We start from the raw sequence: 25,094 nt of genomic DNA, 5'->3' as shown, positions 1-25,094 counted from the left end.
GAAGAGATAAAATGGGGCTAAAGGGTCTGAGAGTAAATTTGGATAAAACAAAAGTGATGTTTTCAAGGGGTGGTGGTAGTGGTACTGCCAATGCAACAGAGCGTGGCTACTGTATGTGCAGTTTGCCTTAAGGGTGTGAGAGGTAACTCCATCTTGTGCAGTATTTGTGATAAGTGGGTACATAAGAAATGTAATATTAGATGCAAAATGCAAAATAATGCTGATTTCGTGTATATGGTGCATCAGGGAGAGCATGTAGAAATTGTTAGGAGTGAAAGGATTGATACTTGGAGATCTCTTGAGTGTGTGGAAGAGTTTTGTTATTTGAGGGACATCTTATATGCTGGAGGTGGGGCTGGAGCTAGCTCTGTGGCAAGGGTAAGGAGTAGTTGGAAGAAGTTCAGAGAGCTGTTGCCTCTCTTGAAACTGAGATGGCTCTCTGTCTGTGCTATGCAATCTTTGTATGCGGCATGTGTTAGGAGTGTAATACTGTATGGCTGTGAGACCTGGGTAATAAAGGAAGAGGATACTGAAGCTCAAACATACAGAAATGACAATGATTAGATAAATGAGTTGTGCACCTTTGACTGCGAGGCCTGAGGGGGGAGGGGGAATTATGATTGAGGAGTTAAGAGGAAAGATGGGACTGGAGAATGTATTGGTGTTGAGATGAGGAGGGGTAGAATGAGATAATTTGGAATGTTGCGAGGACGGAGAATAAAAATTGGGATCGGAAGGTGACAAGTGTGAACACTGAGGGTAGGGTTGCAAGAGGCAGACTGAAAAGATCTGGGACAATGTCTTAGAGTGTCACCTCAGGGATAAGAGACTGACTAGGGAGGCTATCAGAGATTGAGCTGAGTGCAGATCCGCCAATATGTGACCAAGGTCCATGCATGCATGCATGCATATTGTTTGCAATATGGAAAAAATAAATTATTTTCCACCCCTGCCCCGGAGGGGCTTGGGGACAGATATTGTTTTCAACCGGTTTGTTTGTTTGTTTGTTTGCTTGTCCGTCTGTCTGTCTGTTGACTACTTTACGTGAAAACTATTGGTGCGATTTTGACTAAAATTACAGGGAAGATGGGCTATGACCTTCTGATCACTTGATATTATTTTGGGCCAAATCGGGCCGAGGCCCAAGCTGTAGGGCAAAAAAATATAAAACAATGGGGATGGTTAAAAATCGTTTTTTCGCCGAAACTCCTTTCAAATTCGTCATATCAACATGAAACCAAACCCTACAGGTGCATCTTTCAAATCTGCTTCTCATAACATGCCTCACTACATCAGGGCAGTCACCCCCCAGTTAGCAGTACGGGGGTCAATGTCAGGTGGGTCAAATGGGCATAAAATTGTCAATTTTCACCTGATTTACTCCAAATCTGATATGTGACATCTTTGACTATATATCCTGTTGTCTTTTTACATCAGAAATAAAATGACTGCCGGGGACGGGTTTGCCTGTGTCTTGGCACTGCTTCTTGTTGCTACCTTTATTTGCCTGTATTGAATTTCTTTCTAAAATGAATGACAGAATGGATCTTACTAAGCTCAGCTGTGTATTTTAATTTCATTTTAACAGAAATAAATATATTTATAATTATACTCTGAAACATGCTAATTTTACTCTGCTAGTGGTGTACATTAATTCCTTTCTTCTTGCTCTGTGAACAAAATTGGACAGTTGGACATACATAGTATTAAGCAGAGGGAAGGAACTTTTTTGGTTTTTATTATACAATTCTCTTTTTCCACTTATATACATATATATATATAACTATATAACACTCTTGTAAATGTATGGTATTTCTGACTGAGGATTTTGGCACGAGTATGGCTGTATATGGGGGTGGTTACCGCTTGACTGTGGCAGGGATTCACTTGAGTGGGACTGTAGTCACAAAGGCATGGTAAGCGGTAGTGTGGGCAACATTGGAAAGTGTGGGAAAGGTTGTATGTGTGGTGCTGGTGCGAACAGAGTGTCACGGGAAACCGTATCAACACTTTTAAGTGCTTCTAGATGTTTCTTGAACGTATTGGAAGGTTTTCAGACGTTCTCAAAGAAGGCCATCTGGTCTCCATGAATAACTGAACCCAGCAATTTGGAACCATACCGGTATGAATATGGACAGTCTACTACTGTTAAACAATAAGAGCCTTCCATCACCTTACTATTAAGTGAAATGAAGTGAAAACATAACATCCTTCTACCTTTGGTGGTGAAGGTATTAATAAAATACACAAAAACCTAAATGAGATGGGAATGACCTGCAGGTGTCCCATCATGGCTGCCATCATGAGAGGTGTTGCTCCATCTGGGGTGTGGATGCGGCTCTGATTTGGATCATTTAGTAGAATCTCTTGAACCGCTGTCACATTGCCACTACGAGATGCTTCCATCAGATCACACTGTGAACCTGGTCAGAGATTAAGATAATTTACTGAAGCATAATGACATGACTTTACTATGTCTTAAAATCACAGTGATGTGAATCTTTCACACAGAAAAAATTTACTCGTACATGGATATGATATGACAGAAAATACAATTTTAGCGGCAGCGGAGGAAAGAGAAAGAGAAAGAGAGAGAGAGAGAGAGAGAGAGAGAGAGAGAGAGAAAATAGCAGGCTAATGCTAAGATGTTATTTCAGTACAAGGATAACTTTTATTTCCTTCCTGTAATTAACCATGTTACTTGAGGCACCACTGTACTGAGGTACTGAGATATGTGAACTACTTCAACCCTAATCCTTCATTGCATATCCTGACAACTTCATTCTGAACAATAGCATTTTATGTGAAAATTGCTCCTATGCTAATTACTGTGACAGCTTTCATGTGAAAAATGTCACTGACAGTGTGTTACGTGAAGAATTACTGTAATTTGTATAGGTCTAGGCGAAGTTACTACAGGTTTGGTTAGGTCAGATCTAGGTGGGTTTCTTATCAGAAAATGCTTTGGTTTGATGGGGTGGGAAAATAAGATGGAGAAAATAAGACTTTCTCTGGAAAGCTTGTCTCACAATTCACTTGAATTCATACCTTATAATATGATGTAATTTGATATTTTATCTACCCATCCATCTTTTGCCAGAAGCCTTAATTCCCATAAGGGGTGGCTACAAACAAATCACCTCCATATTGCCCTGTCCCCCGCCATTTTACTGCCCTAATCCAACTCACCCCCCATCTCTCATACACCTCTCCACTCCATACAGGCAGTAGACTGTAGCACCAGTCGAGCATGGCAGTACTCTCAAGGTGGATGGAAAGCTGATGACAGGGAGAGCTGGAGCTCCCGTTTCATCAGCCTTCGGGGCTAGTTCCTGACCAACCCCCTTTGCTGAACTTTTTAAGTGTTTCAGTAACAGAGAGTAGGCCAGCATGCTCTCCAATACAAGTTTCTCTAACTGTCAACACCAAACTACATGCACATTACACACTACACTTCCTTATCAAAATTTAGAAAAAAAAAAAAAAAATGGTGTCTAATAACCAAGCCTCGGAGTCCAGGGGGGGTACCATAAATGCCCCCACCATCCGCCCCTCTCCCAGTGACAACTCAATGAGCTGTCTTGAACCACTGTCTGACTCATTTCTTCATTTCTGCAACATTCATGGCCTTTCCTCTAATTTTCTCTCTGTTCTCTCCTCCTCTAAACCTCACCTTCTCTTCCTAACTGAGATTCAGCTATGTGAGGCAAGTGACTGCAAATCCTTCTCTGCATCCTCCTACTTTCTCTATACTTATTTCAAAGCCACAGGTAGGTGTTGTGTACATGTACGTAACAACTTATCTTGCTGTGTTCCTGAACTTGACTCTTCTGAATTCTCTACTCTCTGGCTTAAGCTTTCTTGTCATTCTCTGACTAGATATATCTGCACTGTTTACTTATCCCCTAATTCTACTATCAAAAATTCTTCAACTATCTTACTTCTATGATGGAACACGTCCTATCTGTTTCTCCTTTCTCTGAAATCTCCATTCTAGATTTCAATGTTCACCACCACCTTCGACTCTCCTCTCCTTTCACTGATCCTCCTGGTGAACAAGCCTACATTTTTCTATCCTTAATGACCTAGAGCAGCTTGTACAGCACCCTACCCATATCCCTGATCACCTTGGAGAGAGTTCCAACATACCTGACTTTTTCCTTACAACTGATCCTTCTGCTTACACTGTTAATCTATCCTCTCCGATGGGCTCCTCCGATCACAACCTTATTACCTTACTTAACCTATCCTACTGCTCCAGTATGGCCTGTGGACCCTTCAAAGAAACACTGACTATGGCACTTTGGAGCTGAGGACTGGGAGACCCTCAGGCAGTACTTCTTTGGATTTCCCTGGAATGATTATTGCTTCCATGACCTGGAGCCATCTGAGTGTGCTATGCGCATTACGGAGGTTATTCACTCAGGCATGGAAGCGTACATTCCTTTCTCATATCCTTTGACTAAAGCAAAAAAGCCTTGGTTTAATCACGCTTGTTCTAATGCTGTCCACAATTAGGAGGGGGCCTATAAAAGGCACCAGAGCCAACCCACCCCTGAATCACATTTTTTTATGTTTCTGCCCGGAATCGGGCTAAGTGTGTTCTTCGCTCTGCAAAAAAAATTTCACCCGTACTAAATGCTCTCAACTCTCCAACTTAAATTCTTCCCGCTCCTTCTGGGACCTTGCTAAAAACCATTTTAACAACTTTACCTCATCATCCTTCCCTCCTCTTTTCTACTCTGATGCCTCTGTAGCTTTTACCTCTACTGATAAAGCAGATCTGTTCGCTCTGCCTTTCTCCTCCAATTCCACCTCAGACGATTCCAGTGCTGTTCCTCCATCACTTCCCCCCTCTGACTTCCTCATGGCTGACATTAAAATTTCTTCAACTGATGTCTTTTCTGCCATCACTGGCCTCAATACTGTACTAACAAGGCATATGGGCCTGATGGAGATCATCCTGTTGTCCTCAAGAACTGTGCTTCTGTGCTTACACCCTGCCAGGGTAAACTCTTTTGCTTTTGTCTATCAAATTTTACCTTTCCTTCTTGATGGAAGTTTGCTATCATTCAGCCAGTCCCAAAGAAGGGTGACCATTCCCAACCCTCTAACTATTGCCCAATAGCTTTAACATCCTGTGTCTCAAAAATTTCCGAGTCTTTTCTTAACAGAAAAATTTTAAAGCAACTTTCCTATCACAACATTCTTTCTGACTGTCATTATGTGTTCCATCAGGGTCGCTCCACTGGCGATTTTATCACCTGCCTTTCAGACTCTGGTCATCCTCCTTTCTGGACTTTGACAAAAGCTTTGTCATTGCACTTGACATCTCATAGGCTTTCGATCGAGTCTGGCGTAAATCTTTAAATTCCAAACTGCCCTCTTACGGTTTCTATCCTTCCATCTGTACCTTCATCCATAGCTTCCATTCTGGTCATTTTATAGCTGCTGTCGTTGACGGCCATCGTTCTTCTCCTAGATCTATCAACAGTGGTGTTCCTCAGGGCTCTGTCCTAACACCAACTCTCTTCCCTTTATTCATCAATGATCTTCTAAGCTATACATCTATGCCTATCCACTCATACACTGATGATTCCACCCTTCACCTTTCCATTTGGTTCCCGCAACGTTCATCTCAGCAGTTACTTCAACAAACAAGGGATGCGACTATGACACACCTAATGCCTGACTTGGCTCGTATGTCTGACTGGGGCAGAGGTAATATTGTTGTTTTTAATATATCAAAGACTCAGTTCTTACACCTATCAACTCGACAGAATCTTCCACAAGGGAGCCCAATAACGTTTAATAATACCCAGCTCAATCCTGCATCATCCTTAACCCCTTAACCACAGGGTGTCACTTTCGTGACGCTTGGGAGCAAGGGATCATACCGCGGGGCGTCACATTTGTGATTCTGTGTTATTTTGAATTCTCCTGGGCTTTCAAGTGGTGGCTTGTATCATCTCTCAGTACTGCCAATGTCCAACACTAGTCAGCACTCCTAATCTAATCTGTACTCCCATCCATTGTTGACGACTTAGCCATTTCTCCCCGTTCTAGACTCCCCTCCCTACCTCCCCTCATTTACCCTCTCCTCTCGCCTGCCCGGCCGTGCTACGCTAAGTAAATCTTCCCAGGAATTTTCCACTGATTTCATCCATTGACATAACCCCTATGCCCTATTCTTATACCAAATAATATATACAAAAAAGAAATAAGTGATAGTGCCATACACCTGGAATTGGCTAATTATCATCTGTCAACACCTCATGCGCACTCGTTCGCCAATTTTCGCAATTCATCTCCCCTTGAAATATGCCGTATAATCTATTCTCGTAATAAAAATATATATAAGAATGGAAGGGAGAAGCCTAAGTGATATTTACATTCACCTGGAACTACCTAATTTATTATGTATTGTCTAGATTTCCTGCCAATCATTTCATAGCGTATATATTAGCAGCTGTCACCACGCTGACATTGGCAGTATTGTACTCCCCCTAGGCCACCACATTGTATTCAGTTTACTGTCGTCTTTCAAGGTGGAACCACGTCGGATTCGCGCCTGTCCAATTCCGCCGCTTTTTAGCCCCATGCAAAGGTCCCTGTGACCTCTACCCCCTACTAAACCTCGTGTGGAAAGGGGTAAAGGGCTAAGTGACTGCTGTGGAATGTCAACTGGCTAATTTGTCAATGAAAATGATAGACAGTGACTACGATCTTTCTGGTGAATAAAACAGTGCAAGTGGAAATGTAAATAATTTGTAAATAATGTGTAAACAGCAAGTGAAAGCAATGAATGTAAATATAAGTGAACAATGGAAAACAGTTGTATAAGTTACTGCAAGTGACAGTGCTAGTGTAAATAAAATAGAAATGTAAATAATGTAAATAAAATAGAGAATGTAAATAGAAATGTAAATGAGTAGTATTATAAGAATACGAGTATATATACTACGAGTAATGAAAGTGAAAGTTTCACTCTAGCATGTATGAATACTATGAGTTATGAAAGTGGAAGTGAAAGTGACAGATTCACTCTCAACGCTAGTATACAGGACGAGAAAGTGAATGCTACATATTTTACTGAAAGGGAAATTGAATGCCTACAGTGACAATAAACTACTATTACTGAAGGAAACTTATGGATAAAGACTGCATATATATATAAGTGTTATATAGTAATAGAAATATAAAGTGTGAGTGTTTTTATGAATAATAAATGACAGAACACCAGCGGCGAACGAGCGCAAGTGGGAAGGTCATACGCACTCGTAATTTTCATTGCTTTCACAGTGTTCTTTTTTTGAGTATGGATTCCAAACTATTTGAGAATCATAGAATAGTGTTTCCAGTGATAATATCAGGCTGTGGTAATATTACATAATCATATTACAGGTTGTCGTGAAGTGTAAAGTGGAGACTTCATTACCCAACTTCAGAGGTCTCCACAAGTCCTACGGTTCTCGACGAAGGCTCAACAAACATCCCAGGAGAAAGCTGAAGGTATGTGCCATATGCAAATGTAATTTTAATATTCTAGGACTAATAACTGATTTTTGTCAAATATTTTTATAAAGTCTGTCAGAGCGCGAATATGCCTGCGAGACATGCAAGTCAAGCAAAAACAACCCCGCGGTTTAGGGGTTAAACATATTTGGGGTTTCATTCTCTCAGGACTTAACTTGGAAAGATCATTTTACATCTGTTGTAAAATTGGCTTCCAAGAGATAGGGGTGCTAAGCCGACTCCGTACCTTCTTTACCTCTGCACAGTTGTTGGCTTTATACACAGGTTTTATTCACCTCTGTACAGAGTAGAACTCTCATGTGTTGAGAAGCTCTCCACATACAGCTCTTCTCATCTCATTAATTCTCCTCACCTTACTGGCTCCCTTCAACCTCTGTCTCTCTGCTGCACTGTTGCATCTTTATCTCTTTTCTATTGCTACTTCAATGGTCACAGCTCCTCTGAACTGTCTGCTTGCATCCCTCCACCACCATGACGGGTGAGTAGCACCCGTCCAGCATCAAACTCTCACCCCTTTTCTGTCCAACTCTCTAATGCAAGAGTTAACTTTTACTCCCAGTCCTTCATTTATGCAACAGGTCAGCTATGGAACTGTCTCCCTCTATTTGTATTTCCAACTTTCTATGATCTCCAATCTTTTGAACACTGTGTGTCCTGCCATCTCGAAATGAACAGATCTTGAATATGCCTCTCTTTTGTATTGTTTTTGTTTTCTTTTCTTGAAAGGAATGGTTTGCGAGTTCCTGGCCTTTGGTCCCTTCTTCCATACATTAAAAAAAAAAAATCATCCCTCCATCTAATCATTGGCCTTCCCCTCCCTCTCCCCCCCTCCACCTCACTCAAATACACCGTCCTCGTCAGTCTCTTGCTCTCCATCCTCTCCACGTGGCCAAACCACCTCAATGTTTTTCTCCTAACGCTTTCTATCACATCCACATACACACCACACTGCTCCTTCACTTCCTCATTTGTCAGTGTCTTTCCATGTGACTCCACAGGCTCCTCTTAAATAATTCAATTCCACTGCTCTCACTCTTGACTTTTGTCCCTCAAACAAGTTCCAAGCTTCACTTCCATACGTCAGGGTTGGTATCACAATACTGTCATGTAGTAAGTTTTTTACTTTCATGCTCACTTCCCTGTTTCTTATCACTGCCTTCCAAGAACCAGCAACCTTTCTTCCCTGTTGTACCCTTTCAAGCGCTTCACCCTCTAAACTTCCATCCTTACTCATCACACTACCCAAGTACTTAAATGCACTCACATTTCCTTTTCCACCTCATCAAACTTCTCTGTACACTCAGTGACTTCATTTCTCTCAAAGGCTACAACTTTACTCTTCCCTACATTCACCTTTAGATTCCATTTCTTACACACTCGCCCAAACTCATTCACCATGCATTGTAGGTCCCCTTCGTCTGAACTTAACAACACAGTATCACGTGCAAACAACTGTACAGGGAGTTTCCAAACAATGTCCTCTCACATTAGGGCTTCTCCAACATCCATTGCCCTACCTTGTATCTCTTTTATAACCCCATCCATATACAGACTGAACAACCATGGAGACATGACACATCCGTTTCAATCAAACCTTCAAGTAGAAAAATTCACTCAGTTCACTGTCCACGTGCACTGAAGCCTTAGAACCCTCATATGTACTGTACACAGCATTCTACTTCTCACTTCCTCCATATATTCTTAATGCGTTCCACATTCCATGTCTATCAACCCTGTCATATGATTTCTCCAAATCAATGAGGGCCACATACAACGTCTTTCCCTTCTCTAGAAACTTTTCCAATAAAGACCTAAGAATGAATAATCTGATATACCAGTACACAACCTCTTCCTTTCCTAAAACCTCCCTGTTCTTCTCCAACTAATTCCTCTGTTATTTCCCTAACTCTGTCAATAGGTATCCTACCATATATTTTCCTATTACCCTAAGAAGACAAATGCCCCAGTGATTGACCACACTTCTTTTTACCCTTTTCCTTAGTACAGGGGAATAATTACACTTGGCTTCCAAGCCTCCGTGACTTTACCTTCCCCAGGCCAATCTGCACATCTTCCACATCCATTCTCCTACTATCTATTCCTCATGCTTCAGCATTTCACCACACACTCCATCAATTCCCAGGGCTTTCCCCATTTGACTCTCTTCACTGCTTCCACAACTTCAATCCTAGTGATTTCTTCCTCTTTTCTCACATCCCTCCTTCTCCCAGCCATTCCCCAGCCAATTATACTTGCATTACTTTCATTCTCTATGTTCAACGGTTCCTTAAAGTCTTCTCTCCATTTGCTTACTTTTTTTCCCTTCTCCACTTGCAATCCACCATTTTTATCTTTCAGTTCCCAACTAACTTCTTTATCACCCTGTCTAAATCTTTTTACCTCTTTCCAGGGCATTTTCTTACCTCCCCTACACTTTACTCTCAAATTCCTTGCAAATTCCTCATTCACTCTCTTTTTATCCTCTCTTATTAACCAAAACAGGCGACACAGGACACACCGCAGAGCTGTTCTTGTCAGAGGTAAAGTTTATGATATTCTGACATTTTAAATTTACTTTTATCACTAACCCATGGCTCACAACCAATGCAGACACTGCAATAAAAATGCATTCAAGCACAGTGTCACAGAGTACACAAAGGAATGTGGTACTTTGGGCTGCAACCAATGAAAAAAATGATAAGAACTTGGAGTATAGAAGAGCAGCAGCTGAAAGATGCTAGATATAGTAAACACATTCTCCATAAGGGAAATGTAAAATGGCCAGAAACTGAAGAAGAAATAAAAACATGGGTATTAAATGAAAGGAGTTAGTGTGGTATTAGTAATGACATGGGTTAGTGAAAATTCTGTTGGGCAGAAAGATAGCTGCAATTATATCGGCATATGCTCCACAGGCAGGATTGGATGAAGCAGACAAAGATAGATTTTGGGATGATTTAATACATGTAGTGGGTGGTATGCGGGATGATGAGATAGTGATTTTGGGAGGGGACTTAAATGGTAATGTAGGTGAAGCAGCACAAGGTTATGAAGGAGTGCATGGAGGATGTGCGTATGGTCTAAGGAATGCAGAAGGGGAAAAGATACTCGAGTTTGGGGAGGCAACGGACATGATTGTGTGCAACACATATTTTAGGAAAAGAGACAGTAGGTTAATTATGTATGAGTCTGGGGGAAATAGCAGTCAGATAGATTATTTTCTGGTTAGGAGGGCCAATAGGAGGTTAGTGAGGGATGTTAAAGTTATACGAAGTGAGGAGTGTGTGTAGCAGCACAAACTATTGATTTGTGATATGGTGCTTAAAGAACAAGTGATGAAAAAGAGGACTTATGTACCTAGGAGGAAAATATGGAAGCTGAAAAACCAAGTAGTAAGGGATGCCTTCAATAACGAGTTGAGGAGAGTGGTGGCTGAACAGAGAGCTGTAGACAGAGGCGTTAATGAACAGTACAGGGTCCTCAAGAACAATTTCTTGAGAGTTACTGATGTAACATGCAGTTGGACAAGAGGACCACCAAGACATAAAGTAACATGGTGGTGGGATGAGGGTGTAGAAGCTGCAGTTAAGGAGAAAAGAAGGCTTTTCCGGGAATAGAAGAAGGGTGGTAGCAAAGAGGAATATTTGGCTGCCAAGCGAAGGGCTAGAAGAGAGGTATACAGGGCAAAGTCTGAGTCACAGAGACTATTACTTGATAACCTAAATCATGGGGAAAGGAAAAATATGATATTTAGGGTGGCAGGTCAAGTGAAGGGGGATAATCAGGATATTATAGTTGAGCAGTGTGTGAAGAATGATGAAGGAAGGGTAGTGGTGAACAGTGAGGATATTAAAGATGCATGGAGAGAGCATTATAACCGGTTGTTGAATGAGGAGTTTGATTGGGACAGGGAACGTTTGGAGCCAGCAGATCCAGTGTCTGGCCCTTGGCCTTTGATTGATGCTGCTACTGTGAGTGAGGCAATAGGCAGGATGAAGGTGGGGAAGGCAGGATGAAGGTGGGGAAGGCAGCAGGTGTGTCTGGGTTGCCTGCCGAAATGTTGAAGGCCTCAGGCGATATAGGGGTGAGTTTAGTCACTGACCTGATAAATAGGATTATTTATGAGTGTGTTGTCCCAGATGATTGGCTGAAGAGTGTAATTGTAAATGTGTATAAAGGGAAGGGTGATGCTCTGGAAAGAGGAAATTACAGAGGTATAAAGCTTTTTGATCAGATAATGAAGGTAATGGAGAGAGTTTTAGAAGGTATGATTAGAGAAAGAGTGAATATTGATGGGATGCAGTTTGGGTTTATGCCAGGTAGGGGGACCACTGATGCTATACTCATTGTTAGACAGCTTCAGGAAAAATATATTGGTAGGAGAAGGGATCTTTATTTTGTTTTTGTTGATTTGGAGAAGGCCTTTGACAGAGTCCCTAGAGAGGTGGTGAAGTGGGCAATAAGAAAGCTTGGCTTGGAGGAGTGGCTGGTTAGGGTGGTTATGGCTATGTATGTGGGTGCTCACACCCAGGTAAGAGTGAATGGAGATTTGAGTGATGAGTTTTCCGTGAATGTTGGTGTGCATCAGGGGTCATTCTTGAGTCCCATGTTGTTTATCATGGTACTGTACTTGAAGCCCTTTCACATGACTTTAGAAACGGACTCCCATGGGAGTTGTTGTATGCTGATGATTTGGTGTTGATTGCAGAGAACGAAAAGGAGGCGGAGGAAAGGTTTAGGAAGTGGAGAGATGGTATGGGGCACAAAGGTTTAAGGGTAAATGCAGATAAAACAAAAGTGATGATATCTAGGGTTGGTGGCGGTACTGTCAAAGATGAGGAAGAGTGGCTATGTGCAGTTTGCCACAAGGGCGTGGGAAGTAATTCCATCTTGTGCGGTGTTTGTGATAAATGGGTGCATAAGAGATGTAGTGGTATCAGAGGTAGACTGCGAGATAATGCTGATTTTATGTGTACGGCGTGTCGGGGTGAGCAGGTGGAGATTGTCAGACGTGAAAGGATTGAACTTGCTGGTGAATCTCTTGAGTGTGTGGAAGAGTTTTGTTATTTGGGAGACATGTTGTGTGCTGGAGGTGGGGCTGGAGCTAGCTCTGTGGCTAGAGTGAGAAATGGTTGGAAGAAGTTCAGGGAGTTCTTGCCTCTCCTGACATTGAGAGGACTCTCCCTACGTGCTAAGGGATCTTTGTATGCAGCATGTGTTAGGAGTGTAATGCTGTATGGTAGTGAGACCTGGGCAGTGAAGGAGGATGATATTCACCAGCTCAGACGTACAGATATGACAATGATTAGGTGGATGTGCAGTGCGTCCCTGCGTCCAAGGCCTGGAGGGGGTGGGTTTACGATGGAAGAGTTGAGAGGAAGGATGGGACTGGAGTGTATTGGTGTTGTGAAGAGGAGAGGTAGATTGAGATGGTTTGGACATGTGGAGAGGATGGAGGATGATAATTGGGTGAGGAAGGTGAGAAGTGTTAATATTGGGGGTGGGGTTATGAGGGGTAGACCGAGAAAGACATGGGATGAGGTCATTAAGTGTGACCTCAGGGTTAAGGGACTGAACAGGGAGGCTGCAATGGATCGTGCAATGTGGAGAGCCGCCATTAGGTGACCAAGGCCAACACGTGCAAGCATGTTGGAGCCTTTAAAAAAGAAAACGATTGATGGTACCGAGGACAATTTCTTGTTTGAAGACAGTGATAATTCAGTTTCTGATTCGGAGAATGCCAGGAGTGAGGAGATTCATTTGGATGATCACAGTGATGATCAGTTTTCAGGCTTTGGGGATGAAGATTTAGCAGTGCCTGACTTTGAAGATGATGATTTTCTGGGCTTTGATGATGATGATGAATAAAACATTTATGAGAGGCTTATACTTGTTTCTTAATGATATTCACTGTATTATCAATGAGCAATTTTGAAGGAGGGTGGAGTCGAGGTAGACCAAGGAGGTGGAGGGATATGGTGGACGAGTGAGTGAGAAAGAGGGATTTGGAAGTCGGTGAGGCTAGAGGACTGACAAGAGATTGAGCTGGCTGAATGAATGTTGTGAGGAAAAGTGCATGATCAGAGATTTGGCACCCCATATTAATATGACAGCTTCCGGATTGACTGTCCTATACGTTTATGTGAAGCTACAGAATGTGAAGAATGTTCTTGGTGTATCAAATAGATTCAAGATTCTGGGGGCTTGAATGGTGAGCAAACAGATGCATGGCCCACTGGATTGGGCAAATCAGGGCTGTCTGGACATTGCTACTCCTCACCCTGCCCTAAGGTGGGAAAGGAGGTCCGGATGATGATGATGATGATGATTAGCATTTTTTTTTTTCCTGCTGCTTGTTGTGAACTAATATTGAATGAAATATTGGTATTTGCTTTTACTGATGGATGGGCATGACACTGGAATATACTTTTGAATGCTTTGTACCAGCTTCTACTGAAATACAGTAAGGTCTCGATTTACATCACAGTTCCGTTTCTGAGATGTGACATAAGTTGATTTTGTACATGACTCGAGTTTCTGACAGTACATCGTACATTTATACCTCAAGGGAGTGAGTTGGGGGGTGGGGAGGTGGTGAAATACGAGGGACAAGGAATGCAGGATGGACGAGACAAGAAGGTGATGAACAGAAGAAGGGAGAAGGGAGATAGGAGTGTGTGAAATGGGGAGAAATGAAAGAAACTGAAGGAAAAAATAAGATGAAGGGGGAAAAAAAAGAGGGGGAGGAGAGAGGAATGGAGAAGGGGAAGAGCATATTAAAGGAACTGGAAGGAAGAAGGGAAGGGAGGAGAGAAAGAAAACGGGGAAAAGAAAAGCTTGATGTGTGGGGGGAAGAGAAGGATAAATGGGTGTAGGAAGTTAGGAAAAGAAGGGAATAAAGAGGAGGGGGGAAAGAAGAGAGGAATGGGGAGGGAAACAAGTAACAGATGAGGGATTAAGGATTAGTGAGAAAATGGATGGGAGGGAAAAAGAATAAGGACGAGAGGGGGGATAACAGAAGGAGGAGGGAGTTAAGGATGAAAACAGGAATGGGGAAACGACAAGGGATGAGTGAGGGAGGAGAGGAAATAAGGAAGGAGAGATGAGAAGTGAACAGAGTGGAAAGAGACATCTCAGGGCAGACAGTAACACTTTAAGACCTGTGCTTTATGTTTCTTTCTTCATTATTTTATTTTTATTTTTTAAATTTCCTTGTACCGGACTGTCGTAACCTTGAGACTGATGCAAGTCGAGAGTGACGTAACCTGGGATTTTACTGTACTGATATTTCCTGTGTATGCATGTAAACCCATATCACATTATCCGGTGCATCAATAACCGGTACTTCACAAGACCAAACACAAGAAACAGGGGAACATTCCCACAATCCGAACAATTTGGATGTCTGTTGCTTTGCTAGTCCAACATCCTGCCTCTCCCCAGGTCTGAAACAAGGTTATCCCGGTCCTCCCGTCCTCCCTCCATCCCCTCTGTTCCCCTCCCCCATCCCTCCTTCCATACCCCAACATACTCAGCACTGCCAGGCGTGTCTCCCTTCCTGTCCCCCTGCCCTCCGCCACCCCTGGTTGTCTCCCACATCATCACCCCATCCTCCCCCACTGCGCTTGTCTCCCGTGTGTATTTACCTATTTGTATTTACCTATTTGTAGTATACAGGAATTGAGCAATGCTCGTGTTGTCCTGTCTCCATATCCACATTTATCAAGTCTACCTTTACACACACGAATGTTTTTCTCATACACCACCTCTTCGTCCAAGTTGTTCCAAATATTTAAGTATTTACCTAATACCGTATACCTAATTCTGTGTGTGTGTGTGTATTTACCTAGTTTACCTAGCTGTATTTACCTAGTCGTGATATACAGGAAATGAGCTACGCTCGTGGGGTCCCGTCTTTGTTTCTCAATATGTCAAATTTTGCTTTAAACTCGTTCAAGTTTTTAGACTGGATGATCTCTTTGCCCAGGTTATTCCACATGTCTATACATCTATAAGGAAAGCTATATTTCTGATATCCTTCAAGCAGCTTGGCTTCTTCAGTTTCATTCCTTGTCCTCTTGTTACTCTCTTATCCCATAAAAACAGATCTTCTTTGGCAAATTTATCTACTCCCATCATGGTCCTGAACACTGCAATCATGTCACCCCTCTCTCTCCTTTCCTCTAAGGAAGGCAAATCCAGCTTTTCCAGCCTCTCTCTGTAAGACAGATCTGCCAGACTGGGGACCATTTTAGTTGCTGTTCTTTGCTTTCAATCTTGTTTATATCTTTCTTTTTGTGTGGGGACCACGGTACTGCTGCATGTTCTAACCTGGGGCAGATCATGGCCACTATTAATTTTTTCATCATCTCATCCATATAATGAAATGGTACTCTTATATTAGTCAGATGTTTATACATCTCTCTAACTAACTTGCTAATATGTTTTTCAGGAGACAAACTATCCTTGTTAATATGTTTTTCAGGAGACAAACTATCCTGGACCAGCACTAACAAGTCTTCCTCTTCTCTCGCTTTTGTGGCAGGTTCATTACCCATCATATAATTCAGTGATGGCCTCTTGGTACTTTTACCCAATCCAATATTTTACACTTCTTTGCATTGAATTTCATTTCCCACTTCTGGCTCCAATCATGTATCCTATCCAGATCCTCCCGCAGCATTCTACAGTCCTCCTCTGCCTCTACCTTCCTCAGGATCTTTGCATCATCAGCAAACAGACTTGCATAACTGTTCACTCCCTCTACCATATCATCAACATAAATCAGGAACATTTCTGGTGCCAACACAGACCCCAAGGGGACTCCACTTGTTACTTCTCTCCATCCAGACATCCTGTCCTTCATTACTGTCCTAATTTGTCTGTTTCTCAGAAAGTCTCTCATCCATTCCAGGAGGTTTCCCTTCAGTCCTCCTATATGCTCTAGTTTCCACAATAGTCTCTTATGGGGTACCTTGTCAAAGGCCTTTTCCAAATCTAAATACACACAATCCACCCAACCATCTCTCTTCTGTAGCACGCCAACTGCTCGAGTAAAAGCTCAACAAGTTGGAAACACATGACCTTCCACTTCTGAATCCAATCTGACTATCACCCAAAATATTCATCTCTTCCAGATATTTCATCCATCTATCTTTCAGGATTCTCTCGCACAATTTTGCAACCATGCTGGTTAGGGATACTGGTCTAATAATTCAGGAGTTCTTCCTTGTCTCCTCCCTTATAAATTGGCACCACATTTGCCCTCTTCCATTCTTGAGGCACTTTCTCCTCATCCAGAAAACACACAAATAAACGTGAATCTTATCCGCCAGTTGTTCTCTACATTCCTTCAGTACCCAATTAGTGATTCCATCTAGTCCTGGGGCTTTCTTTACATCTTGAGTTTCCAGTAATTTATACACTTCCTGTACTTCCACTTTTATATCTTTCATCACTACATTTTTTAGTCACACCCTCCCTTTCCACAAACTCACTTTCATTGTGAAAACTGACTGAAAACATTTGTTTATTATTTCAGCTTGCATTGCCGCATCTTTATAGACCTCTACATCTACTTTCAGTATTGTGATTCCTTCCTTTTGTTTCAATTTGCCATTGACAAATCTATAAAACAGTTTGGGTTCATCCTTACATTTGTCTATTATACCTTTTTCAAAGTTCCTTTCCTCCTCTCTATGTATCCTTGTATATTCATTTCTAGTTCTTTTATATTCTTCCTTTGTTCTGTTATTACCTCTCTTCCTCCAGTTGTTCCACGCCATGTCCCTCTCTTTTTTTTGCTATCATACACCTTCTATTAAACCACTCCTTTTTCCTGTTTTCTTTCCCCCTTACTCTTGGCACATATTTTTGCACTCCCAAATTATAGAGGTCTAGAAAGATTTCCCACTTCCTCTGTATTTCTCCTGTTTCTCTGAATTTTCTCCAATCTGCATTTTCAAAGAATTTTCTCAATCCTGTAAAGTTTGCTTTCCCAAAGCTGTGTGTGTGTGTGTGTGTGTGTGTCTGTGTATTTACCTATTTGTAGTATACAGGAATTAAGCAATGCTCATGTTGTCCTGTCTCCATATCCACACTTATCAAGTCTACCTTTACACACATGAATGTTTTTCTCATGCACCACCTTTTCGTCTAAGTCGTTCCAAATACTTATGTATTTACCTAATATACCTAATTGTGATATACACGGAATGTGCCATGCTCATGGGTTTCCGTCGCTGTTTCTCAGTAAATCAAATTTAGCTTTAAACTCGTTTAAGTTTTTAGACTGGACGATCTCTTTGTCCAGGCTATTCTGTAAGTCTATACTTCTGTAAGGAAAGCTATATTTCTTGATATCCTTCAAGCAGCTTGACTTTTTCAATTTCATTCCATGTCCTCTTGTTGCTCTCTTATCTCATACAAACAGATCTTCTTTGTCAATTTTATCTACTCCCACCATGGTCCTGAACACTGCAATCATGTCTCCCCTTTTTCTCCTTTCCTCTAGGGAAGGCAAATCCAGTTTTTCCAGCCTCTCTCTGTATGACAGGTCTGCCAGACTGGGGACCATCTTGGTTGCTGTTCTTTGTATTCTCTCAATCTTGTTTATATCTTTCTTTTTGTGTGGGGACCACACTACTGCTGCATATTCTAACCTGGGGCGGATCATGGCCACTATCAATTTTTTCATCATCTCCTCATCCATATAATGAAATGCTACTCTTATGTTAGTCAAGAGTTTATAAGTCTCTCCAACTACCTTGTTAATGTGCTTTTCTGGTGACAAACTATCTTGGACCAGCACTCCCAAATCTTTCTCTTCTCTCATTTTTGTGATTAATTCGTTACCCAACAAATAATTCAGTGATGGCCTCCTGGTACTTTTACCCATTTCCAATAATTTACATTTCTTTACATTAAATTTCATTTCCCACGTCCGGCTTCAATCATGTATCCTATCCAGATCCTCCTGCAGCATTTTACAATCCTCCTCAACCTCTACCTTCCTCAAGATCTTTACATCATCAGCAAACAGACTTGCATAACTGTTCACTCCATCTACCATATCATTTACGTAAATCAGGAACATTACTGGCTCCAACACCGAGCCTTGAGGGACTCCACATGTTACTTCCCTCCATCCAGACATCCTATCCTTTATTACTGTCCTCATTTGTCTGTCTCTCAAAAAGTCTCTCATCCATTCCAGAAGTTTCCTCTTCAGTCCTCCTATATATTCTAGTTTCCACATTAGTCTTTTATGAGGTACCTTGTCAAAGGCCTTTTCTAAGTCTAAGTACACACAATCCACCCAACCATCTCTCTCCTGTACCACATCAATCGCTCTTGAGTAAAAGCTCAACAAGTTAGAAACACATGACCTTCCACTTCTGAATCCAAACTGACATTTAGCCAAAATATTCATCTCTTCTAGATATTTTATCCATCTGTCTTTCAGGATTCTCTCGCACAATTTTGCAACCATGCTGGTCAGAGACACTGGTCTATAATTCAGGGGTTCTTCCCTGTTTCCTCCCTTAAAATTGGTACCACATTTGCCCTCTTCCATTTTTGTGGCACTTTCCCCTTATCCAGAGGACACACGATTAAACTGTGAATTTTATCTGCCAGTTGTTCTCTGCATTCCTTCAGTACCCAACTAGAAATTCCATCAGGTCCTGGGGCTTTCCTTACATCTTGAGTTTCCAGTAATTTATACACTTCCTGTACCTCCACTTTTATATCTTTTATCACTGGTACATTTCTAATCACTCCCTCTCCTTCCACAAACTCTTTTTCATTAGTGAAAACCAATTGGAAACATTTGTTCATTATTTCAGCTTGCATTGTTGCATCTTTATAGACCTCTCCTTTTACTTTCAGTTTGGTGATTCCTTCCTTTTGTTTCAGTTTGCCATTAACAAATCTATAAAACAATTTGGGTTCATCCTTGCATTTGTGTGTGTGTGTGTGTTTGTGAGTGAGTGAGAGTGGTGAGTGAGTGAGTAAGTGAGTAAAAGTGAATGAGTGAGAGAGACTGGGTGGGGGGGGGTAGAAGGGCTTTTTGGCTTTTGTGTCTCCTTCCCTGTCCCCCCACCCTTCCCCACCCCTGCTTGTCTCCCTCCCCATCCCCCTGCCCTCCCCCCCATCCCTGCTTGGCTCACTGCCAGCAGCCTGCCTGGCTGTTCAGTTGCCCTGACGCGGTCTTGGACACTGCACGTCCCACCATCCTCCCTCCTGCATGTGATGTTTGATGTGCCATCTTCTAGCAACAGCACTGTTTATAAGGATAATAACATTACCTATGGTGTTTCTGTGTCAGTCTCTATTGATTAAGTAAGGTATATGAGAGTTTGGGTTTGGGTCTGGGGTGCATCTCTGGCTTTTCTTCAGTATCTTATGGGGAAAATTGCTTTGATATCTGACATACTGTATTTGCTGACCAAACACTCCCCCTGGTACACAATACTGCCAGATATCGAAGTATGGGTGTATGGTACTGGAGTTGCAAGATTTCATTCAACAAAACGGGATTGTTTATTGCTTCTTGCCATCTACCAGTTTTTACTGAAATACTGACATTTCCTTTGTTTGCATGTACTTGACTACAAGAATGCTTTCAAATTTATGGAACTGCACAGTTTTTTGCTGCTTGTTTCGTACAAGTACCAGATTTTACAAAAATATTTGCTTTGCCGCAGGTTTACCAAGATTTATTGTGCCGGTATTTTGCTCCTTGCTTTGTGTGTGTTTTTGCTGATATATTGGAATTTGCTTTGTCTGCATGTCTGGTATAGGCCTTTATTTACCAACAAGTATTTCCGTTTTGTTACTTGCTATGTACCAGTGTCCAATGATACCAGTATATTTCTGTTTAGCTATTGTGAATTTACCGTATGTGCAGATGTTCCTCAAAAAAACACTGAAGTGATTTTCAATAAATGTATGATAAAATATACTAATATTTTTTTCCAAAAATCTCCTTGTAAAACAGAGGTGTGTCTCATAAGTCAGCAAACATGACATTCTGGAGTAAAGATATAACCGGTCTATCTGTGTCTGGGTAATTTACTCATTTCCATAATCACTGGACCCAAGTGGTGTGATATATTTTTTAGACCGGTGTACCATGATCAGCCAATTACAGGACTTCCTTAAGCAAAAACATGCCATTTTTAAAAATCATTTGATATGATTTTAAACTAATAAGTGTTTTAAACTAAGAAATGTGTCTTCACCAATGACCAAGTTAAATTGCAGTGCTTGATTTGTTAGACATCAAACCTTTTTTGCGTGAGGAGGTGCGTGTGTGGAGGAAGCTAGAGATGTCAGGTCTGTGGCAGGCTGTGGCCACATCCAGGGCAGTGAGATTTGAGGCGCTGAGGGTATTGGGGTCGGCACCACGGTCAAGTAGAATCTGAGCAGTGCTGAGGTTACCCCCAGCTGCGCTGAACATTAGTGGTGTGATTCCTGAAACATCAACATAATACTGTAAAGGTAATATTCAGTTCCAAAGTGCTTCTTGTGAAGTACTGTATAGGGCATAAGGCTATCGAAATCCAAATAATTTAACAACAGGAGACTGGCTTACAGTATGTCCCTGGTGGCATTAAATGACTGAACCACCTACCTCTAGGAGATTTAGCCAGATCCACAAAGAACTTTCATCTCAAATTATACCCAAGACCACTGGACCATCAGACATCTTACATCAGTTATACAGTAATGACAGCTGGCCTTATTCGTGGCTACTCAACCCCTTCATTCTCATGACGCATTCCATACTTCATTCATGCTACCTCCAAACAATTTAATTTAACAGAGGAGAGACTTTCTAACTTCACAGGAGAGATAACCTTCATAAACTTCCTCAGTACACTGGGTGCCTCGTAAGTTGGAAATTTTTTTCAGAATTAGCTAGAATAAAATTTTAAATACATTACTGGACTTAAGAGATTAAATCATGTATACTGGTAACCTCCATTATTCAAAAGGGCTGGGTAAAGTAGAGATAATTTGGATAACAATTTTCAAATATCGAGGAGGTTATAACATGGGTTCTATGGGGTTATGTCAAGTGGCACCAGATGTTTACTCTTGTGTGGCTTTAGTTACTCCCTCCAAAGTATATATCTATTTATACTAGATTCATTACACACTTCCAGCAGCACAACACTAGCATAATAATTCTGATAACACTCAATACCATATGGGATGTATCAGTTGGCCACAAGGGCTACCCATGTGTAACTAAGTCAACCCCTCCTAAGTACATACATTTCCAGTCATAATTACACACTTGAAGAAGCACAACATCTGCAACAGAATCGGGATAACGCTCAATAACACATGAGTTATACTTAGTTTGGTTTAATGACAATAACATACAAGGTTATTATGAGTGACTTGTCATCCCATAATTACGTTCGTTTGTTTTTGAAGGCTCCTACATGCTTGCATGCGTTGACCTTGGTCATCTAATGGTGGCACTCCATGCTGTTCAATCTCTGGCAGTTTTCCAATGCAGTCCCTTATCAATGAGGTCACACACAATGACCTTGTCCCAGTTCTTTTTCGGTCTACCTTTTCATTACCCTAACCCTAAGATTAACACTTCTCACTTTTTACACCTAATTATCATCCTCCATCCCCTCCAAATGCCCAAACTATCTCAATCTACCTCTCCTCATCACAACACCAATACACTCTAGTCCCATCCTACCCTCTCAACTATTCCATCATAAACCTACTCCCCCCAGAAATTACACTCAGGGATGCCATGCGCATCCACCTAATCACAGTCATTTCTGTACGACTGAGCCTGCAAATATCCTCTTCCTTTACTGCCCAAGTTTCACTACCATACAGCATTACACTCCTAACATATGCTGCACACAAAGATCTCTTAGCATGGAGGGAGAGCCCTCTCAATGTCAGGAGAAGTAACAGCTCCCTGAACTTCTTCCAACCACTCCTCACTCTAGCCACAGAGCTAGCTCCAGCCCCACCTCCAGCACATAACATGTCTCTCAAATAAAAAAACTCATCCACACACTCAAGAGACTCACCAGCAAGTTCAATCCTTTCATGCCTGACAAGCTCCACCTGCTCTCCCCAACACACAGCACACGTGAAATCAGCATTATCTCGCAGTCTACCTCTAATACCACTACATCTCTTATGCAACCACTTATCACAGACACTGCACATGATGGAATTACTTCCCACGCCCTTGTGGCTAATTGCATATGACCACTCTCCCTCTTCTTTGACAGTACTGCCACCAGCCCTGGATAAGATAACATTTGTTTTATCTGTATTTACTCTTAAGCCCTTGTGCCCCATACTATCTCTCCATTTCCTAAATCTTTCCACCACCTCCCTTTCATTCTCTGCAATCAACACCAAATCATCAGCATACAACATCTCCCACAGGAGTCCATTTCTGAAGTGACATGACAGGGCTTCAAGTACCATGGCAAACAACAAGGGGCTCAAAACTGACCCATGGTGCACACCAACATTCACTGAAAACTTATCATTCAAATCTCCATTACTCTTAACTGGGTGCAAGCACCCACATACATGGCCATACCCACCCTAACCAGCCACTCCTCCAGCCCAAACATTCTCATTGCCCACTTCACCACTTCTCTAGGGACTCTATATGTAGAGGTGTATGGTATGCAGGAGGACTCGTGGGCCTTGGGAGCAGGCTGTGATGCCTATGCCCAGAGTCGGACACATTAAAAAAAAAAAAAAGAAAAAAAAAAAATCAATAAAAACAAAGTACAGTTTCCTTTTCTTTCCCATACATTTTTCCCGAAGCTGTCGAACAATGACTATGGCATCAGCAGTCCCTTTGCCTGGAATAAACCCAAACTGCATCTCATCAATATTCACTCTTTCTCTAATCATACCTCTAGAACTCTATCCATTACCTTCATTATCTGATCTAAAAGCTTTATGCCTCTCTAGTTTCCTCTTTGCATGACATCATCCTCCCCCCTGTACACATTAACAACAACACTCTTCAGCCAATCATCTGGGACAACACACTCATACATAATCATATATATCAAGTCAGTGACTAACCTCACTCCTGTATCTCCTGAGGCTTTCAACATTTCAGAAGTCAACCCAGACACACTCACTGCCTTCCCCACCTGCATCTGGCCTGTTGTCTCACTCACACTAGCAGTGTCAATCAAAGACCAAGGGCCAAGCACTGGATCTGCTAGATCTCAACCTTCCCTGTCCCAGTCAAATTCCTCATTCAACAACCGGCTGTAATGCTCTCTCCATGCTTCTTTAATATCCCTGCTGTTCACCACTAACCATCAGTTATCATTCTTCACACACTGCTCACCTATGATATCCCTATTTTCCCTCTTCATCTGATCTGCCACCTTAAATATCATATTCTTCCCTTCCACATGATTTAGGTTATCAAGTAAAAGTCTCTGTAACTCAGACTTTGCCCTGTAAACCTCTTTTCTAACCCTATGCTTGGCAGCCATAGTTTCCTCTCTCTTACCACCCTTCTTCCATTTGTGGAAAGGCCATCTTTTCTCCTTAACTACAGCTTCTACACCCTCATCCCACCATCAAGTTACTTTATGTCTTGGTGGGGCTGTTGTTCATCCACATACTGAATCAGTAACTCTCATGAGGGTCTTGAGGGCTCTGTACTGTTCATTAACTCTTCTGTCAATGTCTCCCTGTTCAGCCATCACTCTCCTCATCTTGCTATAGAAGGTATCCCTTACTGCTTGGTTTTTCAGCCTCCATATTTCCCTCCGAGGTGCGCTTGTCCTCTTTTTCATTACCCACTCCATAAACACCACATCATATATCAATAACTTGTGTTGCTGCACACACTCCTCACCCCCTATAGCTTTAACATCCCTCACTAACCTCCTGTTAGCCCTCCTGACCAGGAAATAGTCTATCTGGCTGCTATTCCTCCCAAACTCCTATGTAATCAATCTATTCTCTCTCTTCCTAAAATATGTTGCACAATCATGTTCGTACTTTAAAAATCACATCTGCAAAGTAATTCATATAACACTCAATAACACATGACTTATAGGTGGTGATGTCCAATGGCCAAACTGTACAGTGTTATCATGTGTGACTTCTTCAATGCTCAAGTACACATCCAGTAATAATTACGTAATTAGCGAAGCACAGCAGAATTCACATAACATTTAATAATGTTTAAGTTTTACACGGATATGTTCAGTGTCCATACTGTTCAAGGTTATCCAGTATGACTTTGTTAACCCCCTAAGTAAATGCGTAGCCAGTCATAATTACATACAGTCATCCCTTAACATCCGCTTTTTAATATACATGGTTTTAAATATCCGTGGGTGGATATAACATAAACAGTTTTAAATATCCGCAGGTGGATACAGTACTGGGGCTGGATTTACCAAAGTATTTTATCTCACTGAACTCTGCTGACATTGTTCATTGAAAATAACATTATCCCAGGCACAGTTCATGGCTGTTTTAGGGAGGGCATTATCCAGTGAATCAAATATAAC

General features: G+C 41.7%; 1 protein-coding gene across 1 annotated transcript in view; it reads right to left on the bottom strand.

Moving 5' to 3' along the window:
- The window catches only part of LOC145392688 (ankyrin repeat and SAM domain-containing protein 6-like), a 320,191-nt gene that overhangs the window by 186,757 nt on the left and 108,340 nt on the right, over positions 1 to 25,094 (bottom strand). Inside the window, exons 4-5 of the mRNA XM_080266995.1 lie at positions 20,827 to 21,012; positions 2,275 to 2,423 (exon numbers count right to left, since the gene is read on the bottom strand). Coding sequence (XP_080123121.1) covers positions 2,275 to 2,423; positions 20,827 to 21,012 — 335 coding nt within the window. The remainder of the gene's footprint in view (positions 1 to 2,274; positions 2,424 to 20,826; positions 21,013 to 25,094) is intronic.

This window comes from Coenobita brevimanus, chromosome 23 (assembly GCF_032717465.1).
Source record: "Coenobita brevimanus isolate Jiangsu-jjx chromosome 23, ASM3271746v2, whole genome shotgun sequence".
In the NCBI taxonomy this organism is placed as follows: domain Eukaryota; kingdom Metazoa; phylum Arthropoda; class Malacostraca; order Decapoda; family Coenobitidae; genus Coenobita; species Coenobita brevimanus.
The sequence above is the reverse complement of the archived record's forward strand: the minus strand, read 5'-3'. Positions and strand labels throughout refer to the sequence as shown.